This window comes from Balaenoptera borealis (assembly GCF_965194805.1).
Source record: "Balaenoptera borealis genome assembly, chromosome: 15".
NCBI classification, from domain to species: Eukaryota; Metazoa; Chordata; class Mammalia; order Artiodactyla; family Balaenopteridae; genus Balaenoptera; species Balaenoptera borealis.
The window spans coordinates 54,226,003-54,241,378 of NC_138871.1; the positions used below are offsets into that span (position 1 = coordinate 54,226,003).

General features: G+C 35.7%; 1 protein-coding gene across 2 annotated transcripts in view; it reads left to right on the top strand.

Moving 5' to 3' along the window:
- The window catches only part of SRBD1 (S1 RNA binding domain 1), a 227,775-nt gene that overhangs the window by 53,675 nt on the left and 158,724 nt on the right, over positions 1-15,376 (top strand). For both annotated transcript variants that reach the window (XM_082358018.1, XM_082358019.1), the window contains exons 12-14: positions 632-789; positions 4,612-4,702; positions 5,434-5,541. In XM_082358018.1, coding sequence (XP_082214144.1) covers positions 632-789; positions 4,612-4,702; positions 5,434-5,541 — 357 coding nt within the window. The remainder of the gene's footprint in view (positions 1-631; positions 790-4,611; positions 4,703-5,433; positions 5,542-15,376) is intronic.

Genomic DNA, 15,376 nt, shown 5'->3' on the forward strand with positions numbered 1-15,376 from the left:
TATCCTAGAAAAAGTTTGAAAATTAGACTTTTAATAGCTTCTCTGGATAAAATTGGGAAGTTATTTATGTGAGGCAGGGTTCTGGACTGGTATTAATATCTGTGGTCATGTCACATCACTGTGAGAGTGACGAGGGGGTAGATGTGGGGAATGGAATAGAGTGAGAAGATGGCCTTGAGATATATATAGGTGAGGGTGTAAAACTAAGCATTGTTGGAGGAGGCTACTTATGATTCAATAATTGACCACTAATTATGTGTTTATATTTTTAATCAGCTGATAAACTTTGACATCCCATGTAATGTCCAAATCTTTATACACCCTGTCTCTCTCGTATACACAGATACTTATACATGTAGATTTCTTATATAAGGGTGAGCAGATAGAGAAGGAGTGTAGGTATGACAAACTCAGCAGGTTTGATACCACAAAATTGTTTGTGGTATCTGTATTACTGAGCTTAGCAAAAAGAGACTCAATATAATTTTGTATGTGATTTTTTTTCTCTTAAGTTATTTTGTTATAATGAATGCTCCAATGAGGAATAATTGTGTTCTTTTTCTGGAAGAAAATTGGAATGAATGAAAACTGAGTACTTTTTCTTTTTTCTTCTCTTTTTCTATTTCTAAAGAGCCAAACTAACATCAGATGCAGAGAAAGAATCAGTAATGATGTTTGGACGGAACCTTCGTCAGCTCCTTTTAACAAGCCCTGTCCCAGGGCGTACCTTGATGGGAGTGGATCCCGGTTATAAACACGGTTGCAAATTAGCTATAATTTCTCCTACCAGTAAGCATACCCTTCAGCATTTTATATAGAAGTTGTTTGGTTGGTCATAAATTTCACTTCATATACTCCATGAGGATTTGGAAATAATGCTAATTTTCAAGGAATAGAAGATGGTTTTCTCACAAAAAGGGATATAGGAATCAGGATGAAGCTTCCTGTTTGGCCTGTTTGTTGACTCAAACAGTCAACATTTACTATCATTTATGCCCTTTCCTATGTCACAATGGATGTATTGAGGATTAACTGGGCTCAGACTTTAATAACTCTGTTTATCCCCCATCAACTTCTGTTTATACTGACTGCATTTATATATGATACATTTTGATTCTGTGTATATTTTATTTATTTTTGTTTTTTAAAAAATATTTATTTATTTATTTATTTGGCTGCATTGGGTCTTAGTTGCAGCATGCAGCATCTTTTTGTTGCGGTGCACGGGCTTCTCTAGTTGCTGCGCGTGAGCGTCTCTCTCGTTGTGGCACGCGGACTCCAGAGTGCGCAGGCTTAGTAGTTGCAGCTCGCGGGCTTAGTTGCCCTGTGGCGTGTGGGATCTTAGGTCCCCAACCAGGGATCGAACCTGCGTCCCCTGCAGTGGAAGGCGAATTCTTAACCACTGGACCACCAGGGAAGTCCTGATTCTGTGTATATTTTAAATACCACGAGACATTTTTATTGTTTTGTCCAGTCAGTATTTTTTTTCATGTTTACTCATTTATTTGCCCTTTCTGTTATCTTCATTTCTTTCTGCATTTGTGTGTTTCCATTTGAGATCACTTTCTTTCTTCCTAAAACTCTAGTCTGTTACTTTTTAATGTGGATCAGCTAGTGACAAATTGTCTCGGTTTTTTTGTCTGAATGTTTCTGATTTGCCTTCGGTTTTGAAAAATATTTTTGCTGGGTGTAGAATTCAAGATTGGCAGTTATTTTCAGTGCTTTAAAGATGTCATTTCTTTCTTTCTTTTTTTTTTTTTCCTGGCTATTACAGTTTCTGTTGAGAAGTCAGACAAAAATCTTATTATTGTTCCTTTGAAGGTGATAATTTTTTCCTCTGCCTGCTAAGATTTTTTTCTTTGTGGTTTTCAGAAGTTTTCTTATATGCTTAGCTGTTTGTGTGTGTGTTATTTGTTTGTTTTGGAGGGAGGGGGACATGAATTCTGCTTGAGGTTTGTAGACCTTCTTGCATCTCTTTCTGGAATTCTAATTATGTGTATTTTAGACCATTCAATTTCCTCTTCTATTTTCAATTCTTTTATTTTTTATTAATTGTCTTTAAGTTAATTAATCCTCTATTCTGCTATGTCTAATGTGCTATTAAATCCATCCATTGAGTTATTTATTTAAGTTATGTTTTTAAGTTTTTGAATTTCCATTTGGTATTTATAAAAAATAGATTACAGTTCTGTGGTGAACTTCTTCACCTTTTAATTTTTTTGATTACATTTTTCTTATGTTTCTTTTGGTTTAAGTTTTCATTCCTAGAATAACTTTTTCTTTCATATTTAATTCATTCCTAAGTTCTTTGATCTTACTTCTGACATTTTCTAATTCTGATTTATTTTATTCTCATTTTCTCTAATCTTTTTTTTTGATAGCTTGTTCTTATATATTAGGTTACAGTTTTTCTCTGTTTTTGGGCACATCTTTCTGTAGACATCATACTAGTCTTTTTTATTTCCTATTTGAAAAATAATCATTCTATATGAAATTTGACTATGATCCTTTTCTGTTGCTTACTTTTACATAAAATTAGTTTTTCTCAGCTTTTAGGATGGAAAGCTAGCTGTATATCTCTAGAACTATCATTTCTACTTTTTCCAAATTATTGGGAAGAAAAACTTTATCTATTTGGATAGAGAGATAACCTTATACTCTCTGAAATTTGCTTTCCTATTGCTTTCTTCCCTTTTATCTAGACATTTTTTCCCCTTTGTCCATACTGTTCTTACCTTGCTCAATGTGGATATGATGCTCAACAGTTTTTTCTCACTGTGGGGTTTTGTCTTGAAAAGAATGTTCTACTTGTTAATTTCAAGAGTTCAGAGATCAGAGTTTTCCAGTCCTTTCTGAACTTACTGTGCAACCTTTGTACTGACCTATAAATTAGAGTAGAGTATGCAAAGGTCTTTTCCAGTTTTACTTTCTAGTCTCAAACGGGGCAGTTTTGATTTCCAGGGAAGTACCTTCTGACATTTTGAGGCTTCCTCCAATCTCAGGTCCATGAGATACTCCATTGTTTCTCTGTGCCTCCTCCCACAGAAATGCTGATGTACATTGGTCTTGGTGGTTATTGGTGCATTGTTCCCACCTGCTCACCTTTTGCATTTTGTGGGGATACTTGTTTTTTATAAATACAGTCATGGGCTTTTGATTTTGCTGTCCTAAGTTGCTCTGTTTTCATGCTGTGCATTTTTACAATAGATGGGAAGTATATTTTGTCAGTGTTTTTTCCTGCATCTATTGAGCTATCATATGGCTTTTATCCTTTACTGTATTTGTATTGTTTATAGAATGGTTCTTTTTAAAATTTTATGCACACGTACATACATACATGCATATGTATTTTCAGTCTGTTTTGGTAAGACTTTTCCAAGAATTTATCCATTTCATCATTTAATCTAAATTAACATCAAGTTGTTTATAATAATCTCTCTGTATCTTGTAAATTTGTGCTGAATCTCTAGTTATACTCCCTTTTCATTTCTAATATAATTTATTTGTGTCATCCTTTCTTTTACTTGATTGGTATAGCTAAAAGTATGTATTTTTCTTAACAGGTGATTTAAAATTTTAACCTTCATTGGTCCTCTCTGTTATATGGGTTTTTTTTTCTATTTCATTAATTTCTGCTTTTTAAACTTTATTATTTTCTTCCTTCCACTTTCTTTGAGATTATTCTGTTGTCCTTTTCCTAACTTCCTAATTTGGTCACCTAGATCATTATTTCTATTCTTTAGGAGTTACCCTCAAATTTTAAAATATATTTCTGGCTGAAATATAGTACAGAAAAGCCCACATTTCATAAGTATGCAGCTGAAAAAAATTACATAAGGTAAAGAGATTTACATATCTACAACCCAAAGGAAGAAATAGAATAGTATTACAACACTCACTGATATACAGTAAATATTCAGTAACTGTTAGCTTTTACTATTTTTTAAAAAAATTTTATTTATTTTTTGGCTGCATTGGGTCTTCGTTGCTGCCTGCAGGTTTTCTGGCTTTTTCTAGTTGCGGCGAGTGGGGGCTACTCTTTGGGGGGCTACTCTTCGTTGCGGTGCGCAGGCTTCTCATTGTGGTGGCTTCTCTTGTTGCCGAGCACAGGCTCTAGGTGCGTGAGCTTCTGTAGTTGTGGCACGCGGGCTCAGTAGTTGTGGCTCACGGGCTCTAGAGCACAGGCTCAGTAGTTGTGGTGCATGGGCTTAGTTGCTCTGTGGTATGTGGGATCTTCCTGGACCAGGGCTCGAACCCCTGTCCCCTGCATTGGCAGGCAGATTCTTAACCTCTGCGCCACCAGGGAAGTCCCAGCTTTTACTATTTTTGATGTTAAGTGTTATTAAAAATCATTTCTCTTTTGGGTATCATGGCATATTATCTAGTTGATAATGATTTTTGTATACCAAAATAGAGTTCTAATAACTTTGGAGGTAACAAAATTTCAGAATGCTTAAGGGGGAATCTGATTAAGGAATATGAAAGATTCAGACTGCATTTTAAAAGATGAACCAGTTCCTTTTTCAGTTTCAACTTGCTTAATCAAATCAGTGGTGTGTTATGTTTCGTAATTTCTTACAAAATGGCCTTTTCTTTTCATTTTTTCCTAAGGTCAGATACTTCATACTGATGTGGTATACTTGCATTGTGGACAAGGCTTCCGAGAGGCAGAGAAAATAAAGAGGCTTTTGCTGAATTTCAAGTATGAAAATAAGTAACCTTTTGAGTATTTCAGTGGCTCAGCCAATCAGAGATATCTTTGAAGTCCCTAATTTGGAGGGAGGGATTAAAGGAAGTGCCTTGGTGTTAGAAAAGGAACCATGTAAAACAATGCTGGGGCAAATTGCTGGAGAACTCTACATTTGGAGACTCTGGAGGAATGCTACTCCCTTCCTCTGCCACCTTCGCTAAACAAAGGTGGTAATATGACCAAAAGTGAGATTTTAATTCTTCAGTTTGGGCCTTTTCTCTTTCTTTCTTTCTTCCTCCCTCCCTCCCCCTCTCTCTTTCTTTCTTTCTTTTTCATGGATCTGAGGAATGGATGTGGCAGTAGTTAGAGAAGCTTCAGAAATTACTTGAAAACATATTACATAATTCAGTCATAATTCTTTATTATGGCTTAGAATGTTCCAGAGTTTACTTATTCATGTCTAAATTTCATTCCTTCTAGATGGGAAGAAAGCTGACTATTCTTGAGATTTTGTGACCATAAGACATTTCTCCACTGCCTCCTGTAATACCAAGTGCAGGAGCAGTGTCTTTTATTCTACATAAGTCTGCGTGGCCCCTGTGAGATAGTGGAGAGATTGCTTGGATATATGAGAGAATAAGAGCATCATATAATACTGTTCGTGCATTCTGTCCATTTTCTGCGGATTGATTTAGAAGCATGCCTTGATCTCATCCAGTTTCTCATTCTGTTTCTCCTTGAAGCTGCAGCACAGTGGTGATTGGAAATGGAACTGCCTGCCGGGAAACAGAAGCTTACTTTGCTGACCTGATAATGAAAAACTACTTTGCACCACTGGACATCGTTTACTGGTAAGGATGTTAGGAATGTTTGTTTTCTTTGAGAGGCAAAGGAACTTCTGAAGTTCCTTCTGTGATAAATTCTCCCTTGTCTTTTTAAGATGTACTTCTTGTTTGCCCTCATATCACCTCTTCCTATTCATAGGAGCTTTGCAGGACAATGTAAAGTGTCTGCCTCTTGGAGAAATTGGCATTTCAGTATCCTGAAACCACTCACAGATGCAGCAAGTTAGGGCTTACTTGAATTCATGGGATTTTCCAGGCAGTACTTTGTGTGATGGCTCTAGCTAACTAGTGACTAATAAGTAGAATGGTGTATAGGTCTAGCAGCTATAGACCGTTGATAACTTAGCCTTCTTCTCCCAAAGTTTTGATGACTATGAATCATTGGCCTTCAGAACTGAGAGCCAAGGTAAGTATTACAAATTAAAAGTGTTTCTTTTTTTTTTATTTTATTTTATTTTATTTATTTATTTATTTATTGGCTGTGTTGGGTCTTCGTTTCTGTGCGAGGGCTTCCTCTAGTTGCAGCAAGCGGGGGCCACTCTTCATCACGGTGCGTGGGCCTCTCACTATCGCGGCCTCTCTTGTTGCGGAGCACAGGCTCCAGACGCGCAGGCTCAGTAGTTGTGGTGCACGGGCTTAGTTGCTCCGTGGCATGTGGGATCTTCCCAGACCAGGGCTCGAACCCGTGTCCCCTGCATTGGCAGGCAGATTCTCAACCACTGCGCCACCAGGGAAGCCCTCTTTTTTTTTTTTTTTAAGCATTTCTGATGTTCCTTTCTTGTTAGTCTTCATCACACGCTCTCATTTTGTATAGGCATACAGTTGACTTATAAATAACTTTGTATTAGCATGACCCATTTCTTTAGTCCTGCTCCTAGATCTGTAGTAGTTTTGCTGTCATCCACCATTGTTTCCTTACTTTCCCTTTGAACCTCAAATAGCCACCTTTACCTTTTCCAAAGTGTGGTAGAATGCTAAATCCTAAAGGGTTTAATTCTAGGAGAGAAGATAGTTATAATAGATGATATCTAGGGTAGAGCATTTAAGAGCCATCTCCCACTGCTTTTTGAGAAACGTAATAACTAAGTATAGTCAACTGATAAGTATGGGATCAGGATCAACAAAACAAAACCAAAAGCCAACACAGGAAGAAGAATTCTAGGATCCATTCAGATAGGCCAAAAGAGAGGGGTCTTGTATTTAGTGTAATATTCCGTGTGTCAAGAGTATAATCAAGAAGTTAGAAAAACAGACGTAGAGTAACCAAAGGGGATTAGAAGGTCAGGGACAAACTGTAGGTGCCATGGGATCATGGTTCAGGAAAGGATCAGGTTGAATAGTTTGGCTCAGCTTTTTTCCCTCTCCTTCTTATTCAGTTTGGTCTAGGAAATACTGTGGATCTTGTCTATTCTGGGAATTGCACACATGTACCCAGTCCTTGTGAGAACCTACCACAAGGACCTGACATAGCTAATACAGTTTATTTCAGGCAACTTCTTTGATTTCTTTTTAACTTGTTCACATTAATTGGATATAAATATCTTGGATACATTTATAGTGATTATAAATAGAACCTTCAAATTATTAAAAACATTAAATAGTGAAGACTTGTTGGATTTCATCTGAATTTGCTTACAGAGGCTCTCTTTCTTGAACTTGCAGCAATATATGGTAGTAGAAAGAGGATGAGCTTTGGAGCCAGACAAATCTGGGTTCATCTTTTGTTGTCACCATTTACTAGTTATGCAAGTTTGGAAGACTTACTCTGCCTCTCTGAGTTTCTCTTTCCATCATTAAAATGGGGAATGCTTTTGCTTTCAGTAACATTTTGAAGTTTTCTTTATAATTATTTTTCATATTCAATATTAAAACTTTCTTTTGTATTTCTCTCTTTTTGTGTTTGTATTAAGAATTACTTTACTACGTTACTTTATATCTCTATGAAGGAGCCCTTTTTTAATGTTAGTTTGGTTCTCCAACCATAGTACAGAATTCTTTCATTGTTTATAATTAGTTTTTCAGTTCATTTTCTTGGATTTCAAGAGATATGATATGGTCATACCATCTGCAAAAGATGATGAATTTATCAGTTCTTTTTCTAGTTTTATACCTTTTTATTTTCTTCTCTTTAAAGGTATCATGCAGTATCTTTGAAAGGCTATTAAATAGTAGTAGTGATAGTGGATTTTTTTTTTCCTCCTTTACTTTTATTAGAATGCTTCTAGTGTCTCCCTTAAGTATGATACTGCCTTTTGTATATTTTTTTAAAAAATCTTTTAAAGGAAATAGTTTTTATTTATGAGTGTTTTAAAAATACTGATTCCTATTTTATTATACTTTAAAAATCAAGAATAAAAGGTAACATTAATGCTTTTTCAGAATTTTGCCATAATAATTTTTCTCTAAAGAGGTTTTTTTATCCTCTTTTGATCAATATGCTGAATCGTAAAAGTAGTAGATTTCCTACAGTTGAACCATCTCTGCAGTTCTGAGTTGAACTTTTCTTTGTCATAGTGTATTATTCTTTTAATAATGTACTTTTGGAATATATTTGCTAGTATTTTATTATGTGCTTTTGAAATCCTCAATGATACAAATACTTAATCAGAAGTTACAGTGTGTGCTTTAGGAAATCAGCTGTTCAATTTCATTTTGTTATCATTTTGCCAGTTCAACATGCCTTTATGAAGAAACCATATTTTCTCATCTAATGGCTTGAAATTACATCGCAAACTACACTTAAGTTGAAATTTCCATGCTTTCTCTAGCAGTCATTTTTAACACTCTTAAACAGATAATCTGATAGGCATTCCTATAGTTCTGCTTATCCTGGAAAACCTTTTCCTGACATATCCACCAGCACATTCCTTCTTATCTATTCCTTCTAACACCTTTTGCCCTGACCTACTTGCCATAGGTTAACATACACCATGATTTATCTTCTCACTTATAAACCCCATGCATCCTGACCCATCCATCCAACTTCTCTCTCAATCATTTCTCTTAAAATACCTTATAAACTCTGATACTTATATCTCCTATGGAGGAAGTCATCCAGAGCTTCAAATCTCAGTTACCAAAGGAGAAAAAAAAATGGATTAAGTTGTAGAATATAACTATGCTAGATCTTAGTTTGTCACACATGTTTAAAGTTGCAAGTGTTTGTGAAAAGAAATTCTACAGTATTATATGTGTCATTTGTTTAAGTATGTGCTAGAATGATCTGTTCTTTAAAATCCTCTGGCCCATAGTAGGCGGTCACTTTATTTTTTTGAGTATCTGAATATTTGTTTCCATTCATTTTAAAATGTCACACTTGATTATTTTCTTCTCTCTTTTTTTTTTTTTTTTTTTTTTTTCTTTTTTTTCCCACCTCCCTCCAATCCTGGTTTGGTTTGCAGAACGCTATGGAAAGCTTTATCGACCCTATCATGCACACTGGCATTGTTGGAATAGGAAATACCACTTTGAGATTTAACGCTATCCTCTCAGTTCTTTTATGAGGGTGATAAGTGTAGCCCCTTCCACATTGATATCTCTTGCAGTCTCCTCCTAGTTTCACTCCATTCCAGCCACCTCCTGCACAATCACCTTAAAACAATCTGTGCCCCACAACTAGTAGTGGTGGCTATTATTAGAGAATGCATTCTTAGCTTTGGTACTTGCCCTTGGAGATTTCGTGTAGAACATGTTAATGTTTTTCTTGGGCTCTCAGCAACCCTGGATGTGCAGCCCCAACTAACCAATTCCTTTAAAGCTCCCATCTGGATAGAGTCACTTCTGGTATTTCAGCCCCAAGATACTGCTCAGAGTTGAAGTGCTATCCCCAACATCTTGACGTATTTGTACACCTAGATAAGAGGAATGCCAAGCTTACGTGTACCTCTGTTTTTTTATGTTTTTTTTTTTTTTTGAGGATTTGAAAAGAATTCCAACTCCAATAGCACATAGTAGGTATTTAATAAACATTTAGTGAATACGTATTTGAAATTATGGCTAAAAACTTCCCTAACCTGAAGAAGGAAACAGATAATGAGATGCAGGAAACACAGCGAATCCCAAACAAGATGAACACAAAGACTCACACCAATACATAATTAAAATGACAAAAGTGAAAGAGAATTCTAGGGGGCTTCCCTGGTGGTGCAGTGGTTAAGAATCTGCCTGCCAATGCAGGCGACATGGGTTCAAGCCCTTGTCTGGGAAGATCCCACATGCTGTGGAGCAACTAAGCCCATGTGCCACAACTACTGAGCCTGTGCTCTAGAGCCCGCGAGCCACAGCTACTGAGCCTGCGCTCCACAGCAAGAGAAGCCACCGCAATGAGAAGCCTGTGCACTGCCACAAAGAGTAGCCCCTGCATGCTGCAACTGAAGAAAGCCTGCATGCAGCAACGAAGACCCAATGCAGCCAAAAATAAAATAAATAAATTTATTAAAAAAAAGAATTCTAAAGGCAGCAAGAGAAAAACAGAGTCATATATAAAGGAATCCCCACAAGGAATCCCTATAGCAGCTGATTTCACTGCAGAAATTTTGCAGGCAAGAAGGGAGTGCCACTGATATATTCAAAGTGCTGAAAGGGAAAAACCTGCAACCTAGGATATTCTACCCAGCAAGATTACCGTTTAGAATCAGAGGAGAGATGAAGAACTTCTCAAACAAAAACTAAGAGTTCATAATTACTAAACCTACACTAAAAGACTCTTTTTTTTTTTTTAAATCCATTTTTCCTTGGTAAAAAATAGTGCTTTCTTTTGTGTAGCAGTGGTAAAATTTATTGAAATATAGAAATGGCTAGCTCCTTATGAGACATTTGTGTTTATATGCACTGTATCTGGTTTCTCCTACATTGATACCTTCTTAAATCAGGGTACTATGTTTTACTTATCTCTGCCTCCTTTACATGCATATTTCTGTACTTATAGATGCATCTCAATAAATATTTACTAATTTGAATTGTCAAATATTAACAATAAAACTATTTTTAATCAGATAAGTCTTTTCAAGGCTATAGACAGGAATTAATGTCTGCAACAATTATGGAAAATTTCCCCTCTGCTTAATGCTTTGGTAAACCTATGATGTACTGTTTTCTGTATTTTTTCATTGATATAGAAATTTGCATTTGATGGATTATAGACTTATATTTTGCCAAAGATAAATGATGATTTCTGAAATAAAAGTATTGTATGGTTAGAGTTATATATTTATTAATGAACTATGAAAGAATTATAAGTAATCTCTAATACTTGCTGTCTTATATTTCAAACCATGATTGGCAAGATTCATGCTGATAGTGGAAACATTGCTAGAAATCACGCATTATGTACATTCTGGAGAATCACAGATACATGAAACCCCTCAAAACCTGGGAGCAGAAAATGGAAAATAAAATTTTGTCCTGTTAATTCAGACCCCGTGCTTAATGTTTCTACTCTAAAAGCTTCAATATACGAATGACTTTGAGCAGGCAAATATAGAAAATAAGAGAAATTAATTTTGCTTCCTAATGACCTTATTCATTAGGATAGTGAAAAGAATTAGAAAATGGAATGAACTGAGAAAGTGTGGTATGTGACGACAGAATGAGGAAAGGGAAGGGGAGCTGTAGTGGAGGATTGGAGTTGTAATATTTGAGGTTAGGTGTATACCAAGGGGCCTGGCCAGTGAAGGTTAAGCAGGTAGCCAGACCCTATTAGGAAAAAAGCGTTGGTTTTGGACATCTGTGGAATACACACTGGACCTCTTTCTTCTTCTTTTATTTTCAGAAGCATACCAACCATTTAACAGAAGGAAGATATAATTTTTTTTAATTAATTAATTTATTATTATTTTTGGTTGCATTGGGTCTTTGTTGCTGTGTGCGGCCTTTCTCTAGTTGTGGCGAGCGGGGGCTACTCTTTGTTGCAGTGTGCGGGCTTCTCATTGCAGTGGCTTCTCTTGTTGTGGAGCACGGGCTCTAGGTGCGCGGGCTTCAGTAGCTGTGGCACGCGGGCTCAGTAGTTGTGGCTTGCGGACTGTAGAGTGCAGACTCAGTAGTTGTGGTGCACAGGCTTAGTTGCTCCACGGCACGTGGGATCTTCCTGGTCTAGGGCTCAAACCCATGTCCCCTGCATTGGCAGGTGGGTTCTTAACCACTGCGCCACAAGGGAAGCCCAGAAGATATAATTTAAGGAATCATAGCTCTGTTGCTTGAGATAACTTGACATACCTTTCAGAGTATAACTTAATTGTAGGGAATAGATTGATCTTCAAAGGGTTAACTCATTTGTGAAAACTGTGTAATAGTGAAGCTAATGAGAATCTTTTGATTAAAATTTTAAAAACATACATTTCTTTAAAGATAATAATATTTATTATCATAGATTGATTGGAAAATATAGATAAGTGACAGGATATTCTATTATCTAAACTGTTATTTATATTTTAGAGCATATTTCTAGATTATTCTTGTGTGCGTGTGTGTGTGTATTATAAAAAGGAACTCACACTGTACATGGTTTATAACCTTTTCCCTACTTAATATATTATCATCTTCTCATACCAATAAACCTGTCTGTATTTCAGTTTCATCATGCATAAAGTGGAATAATAATAGTACGCATCCTATAGAGTTATCATTGAAGGTTAAATGAGTTTATATATAGTATAAAGTACTTAGAACAGCACATTATTATTGTTATTAGTAATGAAGTCAAATATCTTTTTATATATTTATTGGCCATTTCTGGATTTTTTGTGTATGTATGGGTGGCTTGTTTGTGTCCTTTGCCCATTTTATTTATTCATTTATTTATTCATTTATTTATTTATTTATTTATTTATTGGCTGTGTCGGGTCTAAGTTGCGCCACATGGGATCTTTCATTGAGGCACTGGGCTTCTCTCTAGTTGTGGCACGCAGGCTCCAGAGTGCGTGGGCTCTGTGGTTTGCAGCACACCGGCTCTCTGGTTCAGGTGCCTGGGCTCACTAGTTGTGGTATGCAGGCTTAGTTGCCCCACGGCATGTGGGATCTTAGTTCCCTGACCAGGGATCAAACCCGCATCCCCTGCAGCAGATTCTTTACCGCTGAACCACCAGGGAAGTCCTTTGCCCATATTTTTTTTCTTTTAGAGGTTTTCATCTTGTTCATAATTGCTTATCTTGTTCAGATTTGTAAATGTCTATAGTAATGATTAATCTGTCATAATTTTTGCAAATTTTGCTAATCATTTCCCCTGTTTTTGTGTTTACAATTTGAGCTGTATTTCATATCGAATTTAAAATATTATTTTCTCAGATTTGTCTGTCTTTTTCTTTATGGCTTTTGAGTTTTGTATTATTCTTGAAACTTTATGTCTGCTGACTTTTTGTTTTGAAACCACAAAACCTCATTATCCTTAGTTACTTGTATGGCTGCTTTGAAACTTTATTCTCCAAGAAACGAAAAATTAATGAGAGAACTTCAATCAGCTTAGATAACAGAAACAGAGAATAGAAGGCTGTTAGATAACCTGAGGGTAGTTTTGAACAAGGAATGGGTGCCGATTTCCCCCATTCTTTCTTAAGGCCTCTCTTTTCGCCAACTCTGGTGTTTTGTAAACAGCAGAGACACCTGATTTCTTCCCTTCCTTTTCCTCCTCTCCTCTCCTTTCCTGTTTCCTTTCTCCTTCCCTCATTTTTCTCCTTCTTCCCTCCCTTTTCCCTACCTTAATTCTCGTTTGGTTATACCATATTTTTGACATGTCCTGTTGTTTGACAGCTGGATTATTTCCAATCTTTGATGTATCTTTAGTTTTAAACCTATCAGTACAGACTTATTGACCATAATTTCAGTATTTATTTATAGGCATGTTTAGTATGGTATTTGTAATGAGCTGAGGAGAAAGGGCATTTCTGTTTCCAAATTTGTCATTGACAACTCAATCAGAAGAGTATAGCTATGTTGATAAGAAATAAAATATCAAATTGTTTATTGTTCCTTTTTGCTATTAGGTAGCATTTATACTGCTTTCTTTATTTATTCTACTTAAAATTTATTGGGATTCTTGAGTCGGTAGAGTGATATCTTTTCGTTCTTCAAAATCTTAGCCATCATTTTTCAAATATTACCTCAGTCCCATTTTTTCTCTCTGTTCTCTCTCTGAAATTCTAATAATATCTATTCAGGCTTCTCACTCTATCCTCCATGCCTTTTAACCTCTCTCTTTTCATTTTCCGTTTCTTGTTTCTCTGGGCTGCTTTGTGGTTGATTTCTTCAGATCTTTTCTCCAATTCACTAGCTTTTTCTTTAGCTTTCAGACCCATCCATTGAATTTTTTATTTCTAGAAGTTATATTTTTCACTTCTAGAAGTCCTATTTGTTAGTTTTTCAGCTTGAAAGATAATTGGCATATAATAAACTGCACATATTTAAAGTTTTCAGTTTCCTAAGTTTTGACATATGTGTTCTCCCATGAAACTATCACCACAATTAAGATAATGAACATACCCATTAGCCCCCAAATTTCCTTGTGTTCCTTTATAATCCATCCTGCCTTCCCTGACCCCTCTGTCTCCCAGGCAACCTCTGATTTGCTTTATGTAGCTATAGATTAGCTTGCATCATCTAGACTTGTATATAATTGGAATCATACAGTATATATTCACACAGTGTAATTATTTTGAGGTTCATCCATGATGTTATATATGCCATAGTTTGTTCTTTTTGTTACTGAGTATTCTGTTGTATGGTTAAATCATAATTAGTTTGTTCATTTACCTGTTGATGGATATTTGGATTGTTGCCAGTTTTTGGCTATTACAAATAAAGCTGTACGAACATTCTTGTTCAAGTCTTTGCATGGACATATGCTTTCATTTATGTTGGGTACATAAGTATGAGTGGAATGGCTATGCTGTATGGTAGGTGTATGTTTAACTTAAGAAACTGCCAAACTGTTTTCCAGGGTGGTTTTACCATTTTGCATTCCCACCAGCAGTGTATCAGAGTTCCAGCTTCCCCATATTCTCATCCATCTGCTTGGTATGGCCGGTCTTTTAAATTTAGCTATCTTAGTGGATGTGTAGTGATAGTTCATTGTAGTTTTAAGCGACATCCTTAGCAATAAATGATGTTGAGCACCTTTATTTGCTTATTTGTCATCCATGTATTTTCTTTGTAGTATCTGTCCAGATCTTCTTCCCATTAAAAAAAAATTGGATTGTTTTTCTTCCTATTATTGAGTAAGAGTATTTTATATTTATTCTGAATACAACTCCTTTGTTAAATACATGTTTTGTAAACATTTTCTCCCAGTCTGAAGCTTACCTTTTCATTTTTTAACATGGTCTTTGGAGAAGCAAACATTTTAAATTTTGATGAAGTCCAGTTTATCAATTTGTTTTATATATTCTTGCTTTTTGTCCTGTGTAAGTAATGTTTGGAAAAACTAAGGTCACTGTGATTTTCCTCTGTGTTTTGTTTTAGAAATTTTACAGCTTTAAATTTATTTAGGTCTGTGATCCATTTAAAGTTAATTTTTATATATGATAAGCAGTTCTTTTTTTCTATATGGCTATGGATTATTCCAGTACTATTTGTTGAAAGATTTTTCCTTTCCCCATTGAATTGCCTTGGCATTTTTGTTGAAAATCAACTGCTCATATATGTATGGATCTATTTCTGGAGTCTATTCTGTTTAATTGAGCTGTATGTCTTTACACTAATCTTTTTATCTTTAATACTACTCAGTGCTGATTTTTTTTTTTTTCTCAGTGCTGATTTGTGTAGCTTAATAAGTGATGAAATTAGATAGTGTAGTCCTTCAATTTTGTTCTTCTTTTTCAAAATTGTTTTGGCTATTCTAGGTCCATAGCAC